The 12,989-nt window shown below is 42.1% G+C and overlaps 1 protein-coding gene across 3 annotated transcripts; it reads left to right on the forward strand.

Annotated features, from left to right (window-relative positions):
• Positions 1 to 850: 850 nt before the first annotated feature.
• LOC124854941 (cytosolic phospholipase A2 gamma-like) lies at positions 851 to 11,978 on the forward strand. Of its 3 annotated transcripts, none has more exons than XM_047343748.1 (14): positions 851 to 1,030; positions 1,995 to 2,105; positions 3,429 to 3,571; positions 3,815 to 4,001; positions 4,134 to 4,239; positions 4,619 to 4,759; positions 5,161 to 5,226; positions 5,372 to 5,512; positions 5,718 to 5,846; positions 5,941 to 6,024; positions 6,946 to 7,094; positions 7,922 to 8,093; positions 10,751 to 10,919; positions 11,760 to 11,978. In XM_047343748.1, the coding sequence occupies exons 1-14, from the start codon at positions 917 to 919 to the stop codon at positions 11,788 to 11,790; spliced, it is 1,743 nt and encodes a 580-aa protein (XP_047199704.1). In that variant the 5' UTR covers positions 851 to 916; the 3' UTR covers positions 11,791 to 11,978. The 3 variants fall into 3 exon arrangements, with proteins under 3 accessions (XP_047199704.1, XP_047199705.1, XP_047199706.1); XM_047343749.1 differs by having other exon boundaries at positions 5,387 to 5,512; XM_047343750.1 differs by having other exon boundaries at positions 851 to 1,009.
• Positions 11,979 to 12,989: the final 1,011 nt, after the last annotated feature.

Raw genomic sequence — 12,989 nt, forward strand, 5'->3', positions numbered from 1 at the left:
GTCCAGTCCAGAAGCATCCACCATGTCCAAAACTGGTTGTCATATCTTGATAAATCCTTTGACATTGTCATGCAGGATAGATGTCAGTTTTGCCAGAGGGAGTATTCATCTTTAGGAGTTTCTATTGCGCAAGTGTTTTCCACACCACACACGTATATAATAATGTGCAAGATACTAGATCTCAGAACAGTGGAAGCAGAGGCAGCGTCAGCTTGACAAGCCCTCAGTCTGTAGTCAGTCCCCCCTCAGAGATCCCAGATTTGATCCTCAGTGCAACATTAGTGCAGAACTCCAGGACAAGCTGGCCTCCCCCTCTGCCTGATGGGCTCCATGGTTTGGCCTTCTGGGTGTGAAAACAGCTTAAATACGAAAGGTGGAAATTTGAATTTGGCAACTTGTTCACCAAACTTAGGTGTCAATGTCAATGTGAGTGTCTGAGGTGAGGGACCCAGTGGTAGATTTATCTGTTTTGAGTGTCGTGCTATAAAGCATCAACTAAGTAGATGAATGGTTGGAAAGAGTTCAGTCTTTGTACACCAGCATGTGTATGCCCAATGTATGTGAATGGTCACGTGACTTGCGCTTTCAGGCATGTGAGGACATGATCACACATATGCAGATGCAAAGTAAATATCAAAGTTCACCGAAGCTGAACCCCACAGAAAGCCACGCTGCGATTTGCCTCGGCACAGGAAGTGAAGTGAAAACATCACCGAATAAGGGCATACACCCTGTTTGTCAAGGTCACAGCAGTGAGACACCACCAAATAAGGGTTCCATCCTGTCAGGTAGACAGTATCACAGCAGTGAGACACTTGGTCAGTGGAATTTTCCATTACAAGGCATAACTTTCACCACAACGTGGATTCAGCTTCAGAACTTCATTGAGCAGAGAAGGTTGTGATCACATGCAGACATGCAGACTGGAACGCTAAACTTATCAGTCTCATTGATTGGCCTGTGGCTTGTGATTTCAGGAGCTTTGGCAGAGGCAGCGGACAACATGGAGGTAAAAGAAGCAGCCTCAGTGGTGAGAGATGAATGGCAAAGGATTGAAGATGCATATTAGCAGCACGATTATTAGAATAGTTCACTGTTTAGCTAGTGTCCCTCACCAGAAAACTATCATTGATCAGGTGCTGCTACTCTGATCTGTATTTCTCTGTATGGTATAATATTAACACAACAAACAGAAGACGATCTTTTATGCTTGGGCACTGGACCGTAAACTTTTATTGACTGTGATGGCAACAATAGTTGTTAGTAAGTTGTTAGTGTTTTTCTTTAAATATGAAAATAGGTAATATGGAAATTCCCTCAAAATGTCCCCCAAAAAAAATCCTTTGATGAAACACAGGCTGTATTATAAGACTTTACATGATATGATTTTGCAGCAGCAGTTTAATGCAATATATAAGAAATACATTGCAATGTGTATCGTGTATTATGGTAGCATATTTCAAATTTAAATCCATCCATCCATTATCTATACCACTTATCTATTGAAGGTCAGGCTTTCACAACAACTGTATCTTAGTTGTCGTCAGCTATTCCCAAAAGGAGGTCAACTAGTCGATTGATTGCGGGAGACATATTTTAGAGATAGGACGTTTTGTGGTCGGTGATAGGACATTCAGAGAATTGTCCAATTGTCGTCTGCCTTCCTTGTCCACTCTGTTGGCGCTTCTTGCCAACTTTGCTGCTGCTAGCGTGCATAGCATTGGTATAGTTGTTGTACTTTATTTCCCCATTGATGATCTTAGTCGCGCATCTGAATTTGGTCAAACTGCTGCTTTAGCGCCCACATTGCAGTGTTTAGACAGTTTAGACAGATAGTTGACTAGTTGAGTAGTTCTATTCGAGCCTTATTCGAGGGTTGCAGGGGGGCTGGAGTCCCAAATTTAAATTCAACTTTGAAATTGAAATTAGACTAATGAACAATCTCAGGTTCCATTCAGTGTGCTGTCTAAATGAGTTGATTTTTTCCCCCACAGAAACCCATCGATCAGTCCCCCTCTCTGTGTGCTGGTGAGCAGGACTATGTTGACAGGAGGAAAAGGGTCATTCTGGAGTCACTCAACAGCCTGGGAATCAACTGTTCTGCAGTAAGAAACTGCTCACACACTAACATCATTTCTGTCCGTCCGTGTCAGCCTGGCAAGCACCCGTCAGGAAGGTGCATGTAAGGTAGTCACTCTGCTGGTTGGTGGAGTAAAGGAGTTAGGAGGAAGTTTAAGCTTCTTAGTTGTTCCGCTTTGTACCTGTTGTTGCGTTTTGCTGTTTGTCATGCCTGAGTGAGTTGTACCTTTGTGCATTGTCTCTTACTTTATGCCCTCACGCCACGTCAAATATCATTTCGCCTGTTTTTACGTAACACACACATGTCCTCCATGACTTTGTATGATCACTATTTTTAAGTCTTACAGTAACGTTTGAGCAGACTTTAGACACTCACAGGAACAGAGTACTGCTGAAGCTGTATGGTTGTAAGGTAATTAATACAGTGGTAAGTTATAAAACTCATCACATTAATGTTAAACACTAAAAATGCAGTCAAAGAGGCGCTGCTTGTTTACAGTAATCCGTTGTGAGTTCATAGTCCACTCCCTGCTCTGCACCACACACAGACAGAGTTAAGCTGCTTTCAGACATGCACTGAACTCCAGAGATCCTGTGGACTTTCTCCAGAGGGTCTGTGTGAATGCAAATGTCAGAGTTAGAGCCTCCATGCTTTCTGTGGACTTTCTCCACCTTGCCCCCTAATCTAAAGTCTGCAGAAAGTTCAAAGGAGCCGATGTAAGAACACAGCAGGATTCACTGTGAGTGAATGATTTTATAGACCCGACAGAAAACAAGTACACACCAGCGAAAATGTCTTAGCTTTTTAGCCTATTAGGCTCCAGCTTATTTGTTATTTCTGATAATGTATCATAGTGTGTAGAGTATATACAGTGTATATATATATATATAACATAACATACATGTGTGTGAGTGCATGTGTGTGTTTATGTTATAATAGTAAGTATTTTTCTGAAGATATAATTTTGCCCTGTTTTTTCTGTTCTTGTTTTTGTTGATTGGCATGTCAAATAATATTTGTTTCATGTAATTTTGCAATTGGCTATAAAGGGTATAACGAGGGAAAATAGCATGAACATCCCAACAACCACCGAAAATTCCAAATACAGCAATCCTTTCACTTCCACATCTCATTTGATATGGAAGGATGTTTGCATTGCAATATAAAAAATTCTGGGATCATATCTGAAGGAATTTAGAGTTTAAATAGCACTAAGAAACCCAGAAGCCAACAGTAACCTCATAAATATCCCAAACAATGATGTTTACTTAATGAATAAATAATGTCGTTCTCTACAGTATTCTGCAATTAGCTTAGCCGCTGTCAGATTTACTATCTCTCCAACCAGGACTGGGTTCCCCACATCGCTCTGCTGCCATCAGGTGGGGGTCAGAGGGCAGCCGTGGGTCTGATGGGTTCCCTCTCTCAAATGGAAAAGGATGGTCTGCTGGACCCTCTGCTTTACATGGGAGCAGTCTCTGGGTCAACGTGGTAACAATCACAGTTTCACAGATATAATCATGTTAGTGTAATGAGAGCTAAACAGCTGCTGATGCATGATGGGACATGTCAATGTGATGATGGGATATAATTGGCATATTATGATATTTATATGGGGCTGGAAGAGCTACTAAAAAAATACCTAATTACAGAAGATAACTACCAAAAACAAACCATTTTATACTCAATAATGATTTCATTGGATGTGTTAACCTGTCTGTCTTCCTATGATAGGTCCATGTCCACCCTGTACAGTGACCCGCAGTGGACCGGCAACATGGACAGAGCAGTGTCCACGATGACAGGTCCTGGGGTCGAGCTGGAGCAGGCTCTGGCCTGGTTGGACAAGAGGTCAAAGGAGGAGCTTTTCTCTCTGTCTGATATCTGGGGGGTGTTAACCTCTGTTGGGATCATGAAACAGGTACCAGTCCATACACACACACACACACACACACACACACACACACACACACTTTTACTTCCTGTTTGGAAACACACCCTGATACAATGATTGTACACACAGTCGTTTAGAAACATATCTTGTTTTCATCAGTTGGACTTGCGGCATCTTTCCGACGAGGCCAGCAGGAATGCCACAAACCCTTACCCCATCTACAGCGCCATAGAGAAGGGCTGCCTTTTAGATGGGCCTATAGAAGGTATATACATGCATATGCAGCTTGGGAGAAAGAGCGGGTTGTCCACTAACCCAGAAGGTCTGAGATTGGATCCCAGTCTTCCTCATTCTGCATGCTGACGTGTCCTTGGGCAAGACACTGAACCCAAAATCGCCCCTGACACCCAGTACTGTGTGAGTGATGTGTGATAGAGAGAGTGCTGCACAGAGATGCAGTGTATGAATGTCTGTGTGAATACGTGAATGGTAAAACTGAACTGTAAAGCACTTTGAGTGGAAAAGAAAAGTGCTTTATAAATACCGACCATTTCCAGAGCTTTTCTATGCACATGTCACCGCAGGGTCTAAGTGAATCACCGACTGAAAAACAGCAAGTGTGAAATTCACTCTCTGTTTCGTAGGGAAATGGTTTGAGGTGAGTCCTCATGAGGCTGGATTCACAGAGCTGGGTGTCTTTGTTGAAATGTCTCTCCTGGGCAGTAAGTTTCAGAGCGGAGAGCTGCAGGAGCAGAAGCCAGAGATGGACATGATCGAGCTACAAGGTGTGTGTTTACATGTGAGAATGGTAACAGCAGGATGGATCTGCAATCAGTAATTTACAGCTCAGCAGCAGCTTTTATTTTGAGGTGAAAAAAATAGTCTTTACTGGAGGTATGAGAAGGCAACTCTTTGCCATCATGTTATCCTTATACACTTTATAACGTGACACTGATGTTACTTTTGTGTTTTCAGTTTGTTTTACTGCCCCTAAGAGGCAATTCATCTCATGATAATAATAATATTGATGATATATTTAAAAAAATTGGCTTTAAAATATGACAAAATCATATATTTGAAAGAAGGGGAGTAAAGTATTCATGCATTTATGGATTGGCAGGAGTGTTGGTCATGCATGCATATGAATTGTCATTTTCAAACTTGTTTGTGTGTTGAAATTGTGCAGGTGTTCTGGGTTGTGCGTTGGCTCATGACGAGGTTATCAGAGAGTTCATCCCTCCCTGGTTGAATGGTAATCACAATCACATTTCTCTACCCACGCAGGAAAACAAGTAGTCGCAGTATCGTGCTCCACTATAACATGTGTGAGTTGAATGTCTTACACGCTTGTTCTCTCCCTGTGTGTGTGTTTGTGTGTGTGTGTTTGTTTGGCTCAGTGCCCGGACGAATAGACAGTGATGCTGACGAGTACTTGCGTGTATACAACACCCTTGACAAACTGGTGGCCCTGATCAGAAGTTCCACAAAGGATCCTACCACTCTTTCTGAGCTGAACACGCTGCAGAAAATACTAGAAGGTGATGGTCCTGCTCAGATGACTTAGTTTTACTCTTTAAATCCAGTTGTTTTGGCATCTGTAAGCTCATTTGTTAAACTGCATTGACAGCCAAAGAGGAATGTTGTCAACGTCGGATTTTTCTTCTCAGTTATGTGTTTTTTGTCTGTGATCATGTGTGATGCAATAAAGACTGCAGAGTGCCCATTACATTCTCTGTTTTCCAGACAAGGTAAATTGTAATGATTCTGCGTTGCTGGAGTCAAAGAATATGGAGGAAAGAAAAAAGATGTTTCATCATTTGAGTCAGGAGCTCCTGGCGGTAGTAGACACCTGGAGCCAAAGATTGGGGAATGGTCAGTGTGAAAGTATTGTAGATATACTAACTTTATTTACTTGATTGAAATGAGATGTTAATGCATCTATTTGTTCTCAATGTGTTTCTCCCAGCCTCTGTAATCCTTAAGCAAGTCCTTCCCCTGATTATGAAGTGGGAGTGGGGAACAACCAGGAACTTCCTCTACCAACACAAAGGTGAGAAGACAGACCTCATGTGCCCCGAAACGTGACTCCAGCTAAATGCTAATGTTGCTATGTGTCTACTGGAAGTGGAAATAACTGTTACCTCTCTTCCATTATGATCCCTCCCATGGAGGTATAAAACGTTTACTGGTGACCATAGACTGTAAATCAAGAGGAAAACACATCTCCACCTCCGCCCACTATTCAGAAATGAAGCCAATATATCCTGTATTTCAACCCTGCCATCGTGGTGGTGGATTGTTATCGTGGTGTCAGCTGATCATGGACTATGATTAGAAAAAGACTGCTTGATATACAATATGCCATACTCACACACTCATTACATATTGTATTACAAATATTGTAATTCTGTTGATGTGTTCAGTTACACGCGGCCTCTATAGCACTAATGCATTCGCATTGTTTTATTTTTGGTTGTTTTTCCTAGTTTCACACTGTTTGCATAGCATCCAATGGGTAATTATAACCAAACTTAGCAGAAGAATTTGCACTCCAACAAACATCAGTGTTCATTAGAACAACCTAAAATCACAGAAATCATGATTGAGAAAAATGTATTTGACACGTAGCTTGACTTTTTAGTTTGGTCCATGTCCCATCCACTAACAAGGAGGTGGCAGAGTTTATGACCTATATTACAGCCAGCCATCAGGTGGCAATTGAAATGCTTTGGCTTCACTTTTTGGGAGCAGTTGTGTCGTTCATCTTTATATTCAGTCGATGCTAGTTACATAGTTATGAATAAAAAAGTAAAGAAACAAATACAGTAAGTGAACAATGGCATTGATTGTCTTATAATGGTCCAATACAATAAAGACAAAATGGTAAGTAAGTAAATAAATATATAAAGGATTTGCTTTAAATAGTGATTTAATAGTTAAATGATGGTTAAAAAATGATTTTGCTGGTCAGATGCTCCACCTTGCCTTGGCGCCAAAGAAATAATCCACCTGGTCGATGCCGGGCTGCTGATCAATGTTGCCTACCCTCCTTTTCTGGGAGAGAAGAGAGACATTGACCTCATTATTGTACCGGAGTACAGCGCTGGAAACATGTTTGAGGTAATGTAAAGAGTGTGCATGTTTGTGTGTGTGTGTGTGTGTGTGTGTGTGTGTGCCTATACACATCAGCCAGGGGCATTGTTTTAAACCATGGGCTAAACTAATAACAACCATATTAGCTAAATATAGCTCGTAATGAGAACTCACCAATAAGCTTCACCTTGCTCTGCACCTGCATACACAGTATACATCAAAACTGAGTACACACAATATCAACAAAAAAAATTCTGATTCAGAATGATATCACCTTATACAAATTGTATGTTTAAATAAGTTAAGTTAAATTTAAATGTTAAAAAGTTGACACTTTAGTCTACATGCTCAATGAATCCTGGGCTAGGCTGGGCCAGCGAAGGATCCGCCCATTGGAGCCTTTGTTTCTTGCTGATGAAAGGCCGCATGTGAAGGAGCCTTCAAAATGGGACGGCCTAGTTGCACCACTTTGACGCAATCGTTCAATTGTAGCCTCCAAAGGATGCAGCCCCTGAATTGAGATACAGCTACTGTCAGTTGCTTCACAGTAAGACAGGAAATAATAAGTCCAAATACTATAAGATTCCAAAAGGTCAAAACAGAAGATTTCTCAAAATAAACCAAAAGTCCTCAACTGACATTAAAGGTCCACAACAAGCTCCAAGCTCCAAAACAAGTCCAAACAACTCTCGGGGGCAGAATAATGACATTATGACAAAGTGGTACCTGTGATTTATGAATTAAATGATAACAGAGTTATAACAATTGCTAACCAGTAATTTGTTGCACACTCAACAAGTTCAAGGCTGGAAAACCGTGTGAAACACTGCTGTTCGCTCCTGCGCTCTCCTCAGACTCTGACTCTGGCCAGAGACTATGCTGCGGAGGTAAAGAAGCCTTTCCCCGAGATAGACGATCAGGTCCTGGAGGAGAGAGAGTGGCCAAAGGACTGCTACGTGTTCGAGGGAAAAGAGAAGGAGCCTACAATCGTCTACATGCCGCTCTTCAATAGACGGAACTGCCAAGGTCTGTGACGCACACATACGCACACTTGCAGATTTGTTGTAATGATTTTTCATCTTAGATGCAGAACTGCTTATAAACATGATTTAAACTTCAATGGACAGAAACAAGATGAGATACAAGTATTTGCTCATCACTCCCATCATATCTATGTAATCATATCGGGGGGAGTGACTAAATCTGAGACTAGACGCCACACACTAACCTGTTCTACTGTTGCAATAAATATTTAAATGTGAGTTGTCTGACTGAACTAAAGTTGTAAACATTTCAATTAGTTATTTGATGCTATTAAAACAGGCTGTGATGTCATGATTGACAGCTGGACAGACTTGCGATTGTTCAAGCGCATGTTACATTACATTACATTACATATCATTTCGCTGACTATTTTATTCAAAGCGACTTCCAATAAGTGCGTTCAACCATGAGGGTACAAACCCAGAACAGCAAGAATCATGTAAGCACATTAGCTTCAAAAAGCCAAACTACAAGTGCTACATGTAAGTGCAACATTTAAGTGCAAATTTTTATGTGAACACTAGAGTAGACGGTGATTATTAGACATCATCTTCTTAACCAAGGTGTAGTTGGAAGAGATGTGTCTTCAGTCTACGGCAGACGATGTATAGACTTTCTGCTGACCTGATGTCAATGGGGAGCTTGTTCCACCATTTGGAGCCAGGACAGCAAACAGTCGGGATTCTGTTGAGTGGCTAGCTGTCCCTCGCAGTGAAGGAGCAACAAGCTGATTGGCCGATGCAGAGCAAAGTGGAAGGGCTGGGGTGTAAGGTTTGACCATGTCCTGGATGTAGACTGGACCTGATCCGTTCACAGCATGGTACACAAGTACTAGTGTCTTGAAGCGGATGCAGGCAGCCACTGGTAACCAGTGAAGAGAGCAGAGGAGCGGTGTAGAGTGAGAGAACTTCGGTAGTTTGAAGACCAAACCGAGCTGCTGCATCCTTGATAAGCTGCAAAGGTCAGATGGCACTAGCAGGCAGACCAGCCAGGAGGGAGGTGCAGTAGTCTTGGCGTGAGATGACAAGAGCCTGGACCAAAACCTTTGCCGCCTTCTGAGTGAGAAGAGGACGTATTCTCCTGATGATGTGCAGCATGTATCTTCACGATCGGGTTATTGCCGCAATCTTGGTGGGAAGGGAGAGTTTACTGTCGAGTGTCAAATCCAGGTTTCTTGCTGTCTGGGTGGGGGCTGCCACAGAGTTGTTGATGGTAATAGTAAGGTGATGGGTGGAAGAGCCCTTCCCTGGAAGGAAAAGTAGCTTGGTTTGTCAAGGTTGATTTTCAGGGGGTGTGCGGACACCCACTGAGAGATGTCAGTCAGACAGGCAGAGATTCGTGCTGCTCCCTGTGTTTCAGACTGGGGAAAAGAGATAATTAGTTGGGTGTCATCTGCGTAGCTTTGGTAGGAAAAGCCATGTGAGTGAATAACAGAGCCAAGAGAGTTGGTGTACAGAGAGAAAAGGAGGGGACCTAGGACAGAACCGTGAGGGACCCCAGTAGTGAGTGGACAAGGTTCTGACACAGATCCTCTCCAAGTTACCTGGTAAGTGCGGTCGTTGAGGTAGGATGAGAGTAGGGAGAGTGCAGAGCCTGAGACACCCAGATCCTGAAGGGAGGAATTAAGGATCTGGTGGTTCACCGTGTCAAACGCAGCAGAAAGGTCTAAAAGGATGAGGACAGAGGAGAGAGAGGCTGCTCTAGCAGTGTGAAGTTGCTCAGAGACAGCAAGGAGGGCAGTCTCAGTTGAGTGGCCTGCCAGACTGGTGAGGATCAAGAAGGTTGTCCTGGTGAAGATAGGAAGAAAGTTGATTACAGATAGCATGCTTGAGTGCTTTGGAGAGAAATGTATGCATGTATTGACACAACCCCAATACTGCGTCTCCACTCCACCATCACTACTGCACAGAATCTGGCTTCAAATTATGTAAAAAGTGCAAGGTGGTGGCATCTGTTTCCCGGATATTTTAGCTTAGTTTTTGAACAGTAGGAGGAAGTGGAGACACGTTTTCCATCTTTGTATACAGTCTATGGTCTGCCACCGTTTACACTCACAACCTCTGATGTGGCAGCATTTCACATCGTTGGACTGTTGAAGCTGGTTTGGTTTCACTTAGGTTTCATTTGATATATAGCACCTGTGGTCCACTTTCTGAATGCACCATGGTCTGGATTTGGATGTGTGCTTCTGTGTTTCAGTATCTGACAACACTGAAATGCATTATCAGGGCTCTGAATGTTGATGCTTGCAGGAGCGTGCACAGTGATGTCACCTTTATGTGTGTATATGATTTGCTGTACATAATCCCAAGTACAGCTTGACATGAACTGTGAAATAATTTACTGTACAGCATAACATATATATAAGTGTCAGGATTAAGAAACTAAGAACTTCCGTGTACACATTCTGCCAAATAATCTCCAAGGATTTACAGCTCCAAACCTTTAAGAGATTCTCAGGTATCCAGGTCAGACCTTGTAGATTCTCCCAGACAAACCAAATAGATACAAATGAATACAAATTATTCCTTGGCACAAGTTGTGTTACTTACTAATAGCTTTGTGAATTTAGCAAGCTGTCATAGAAGAGCAGGGTCTCATTTGATTAGAGCCTAATAAGCCTTCACTGTTTTCTATAGATGCAAAGGAGGTCGATGCAAAGATGGAGGAGTTCTCCACTTTCCAGCCTCCTTTCAGTGAGGCCAAGATCAAGTTTATGTTGGAGACGGCGGAAGCTAACATGAAGAACAACAAGGAACTTCTGCTGAGGGAGATAAACAAGGCCGTTCTCCGCCGACAGAACAAGAGGTGAGGTTTGGCCGGAGTGTTACAGGAGGGATTGTCAAGCGAAACAACGAGAGAGACCACCCCTCCTGTAACATGATGATGATGATGATGGTGATGATGATGATGATGATGATGATGGTGATGGTGATGATGATATTGGTGATGGTGATGGTGATGATGGTGATGTTGATGATGGTGATGGAGATGATAATGATGATGGTGATGTTGGTGATGATGATGATGGTGATGGAGATGATAATGGTGATGGTGATGTTGGTGATGATGATGGTGATGATGATGATAATGATGATGGTGATGATGGTGATGATGATGATGATGATAATGATGATGGTATGATGAACAGAATACAGGTTTTACACTACGTTTGTTATAGATATCTCTAGATAAAATAATAATTATAAATTAACATGAGATCAATTTGGTATTATATTTGAACCCAATGTTCATTAAGATTAAGCCAATGGAATTCTTCAGGCAAAGTATTCCCTGTTAAGAAAGCTCTTTATAGGTTTTTCTCAGACTAACCTCCTATGACACTCATGAATTATCTTCGTACTTGAGAGGAAATTCTAAGTATGATTAAATTGGTGAATGCCAAAAAATTCTCTTCAATTGCTCGTACTACTTCAGAACAAATCTGTCTGTAAGATTGGTTCTCGCTTGAGGCCCAGTGTGTGTATAATGGTAGTAGATGGACAAAAAAGAGTATCAATAAAATGAGTTCACGTCATAACCTGTGCATCACTGTGTGTCTGAGACAGAGGGAGATGTGAACAGCTGATGAATATTTATCGGACTTTATCGAAATCGTGTCTTTTTCTCTTTTTCTCTCCCTTCCAGGAAGTCTGTGCTGAACAATCCTGAATCATAAATGATTATGATTCAGTCTCTGACTTCATCTACATGAAGAGTTGGAGGAGAAGAAGCTCTCAGACAGACACAGGAGGCAGAAGAAGCACTAACCGCACCAACATGGGCAATACAGAATCATGTAATGCATGCATGTAATGATCTCTGCTAAGATGGCTGACACTAAATAAATGTTGGTTGCTTCTTCAAGGGTTTACTGCATTGTACATAATAATTGGTTTGAGGACAAAATTATTTTTCCTTTCCACTGCTGCACACTGGGTGATCACATGATACGATGAAGTCACAGAATGTCTGTAGCAGTCACTTAAGACTTAAACTGCACTAAATCTTTGACTCCTTGCGACAGATATCTGTAAAATTTCAATGATAACACAACAAATTGGTTTCGACCAATCAGCGTCCTGCAAGGGAGGAACTACTGGCAGCATGTCCTCGGTTTGACGACATGTGAGAATTGAGTTCGTTACCACCAATGGCGGATAGGGTTATGGTTCACGTAGATAATGCTATTACATATATTTCATATATATATACATATATATATTGCAGCAACAGAACATAGTTAGAGTTTGGCACCCAGGCCCAGACTTCATCAATTAATCAATTTACCAGAAGATTACATTAATCTTATATAGCCTATATGTGTGTGTGTGTGTGTGTGTGTGTGTGTGTGTAAGGATATAAAATAATGCAATATAAACAGCAGTCAATGGAAACCAAAATCATCAACCCATTGAGGGCTGGATTCAAATCCACACCGAAAATCAAAGGAAACAATTTAAAGGGCCCATACTGTGTAAAATACATTTTCTGGGCGATTACTATCCGTAATTACTTGAAGGGGGTCAGTAGGGACCCTCAAAGTATGAAAACAGTCACTCCGCTGACTTTTTCTCTCAGTCCATTCTAAGAAATATGTTATCGAAACGTCTCGTTTCGTACTTCCTCCCCCGTATGAGCCATACAGGATCACACTTCTCCCTCAGCCCCACCCAGCCGGTACCAGTCCATCCTCTGAACCCACCTCCCCCGCTCCCCACCACCACCCCTCCACACCGAATGCAACACCAAGCAGACTTGTTGCTGAGCTAGCAGCTTGTTAGCTACCACAGGCTAACCACAACAAACAACACTGAAGAAGAAGAAGGAAGAGAATGTGTCCGTGCACATTCCTCCTAAGAACGTTACTGTTCGAGA

Source organism: Hippoglossus stenolepis, chromosome 16 (genome assembly GCF_022539355.2).
Source record: "Hippoglossus stenolepis isolate QCI-W04-F060 chromosome 16, HSTE1.2, whole genome shotgun sequence".
NCBI classification, from domain to species: domain Eukaryota; kingdom Metazoa; phylum Chordata; class Actinopteri; order Pleuronectiformes; family Pleuronectidae; genus Hippoglossus; species Hippoglossus stenolepis.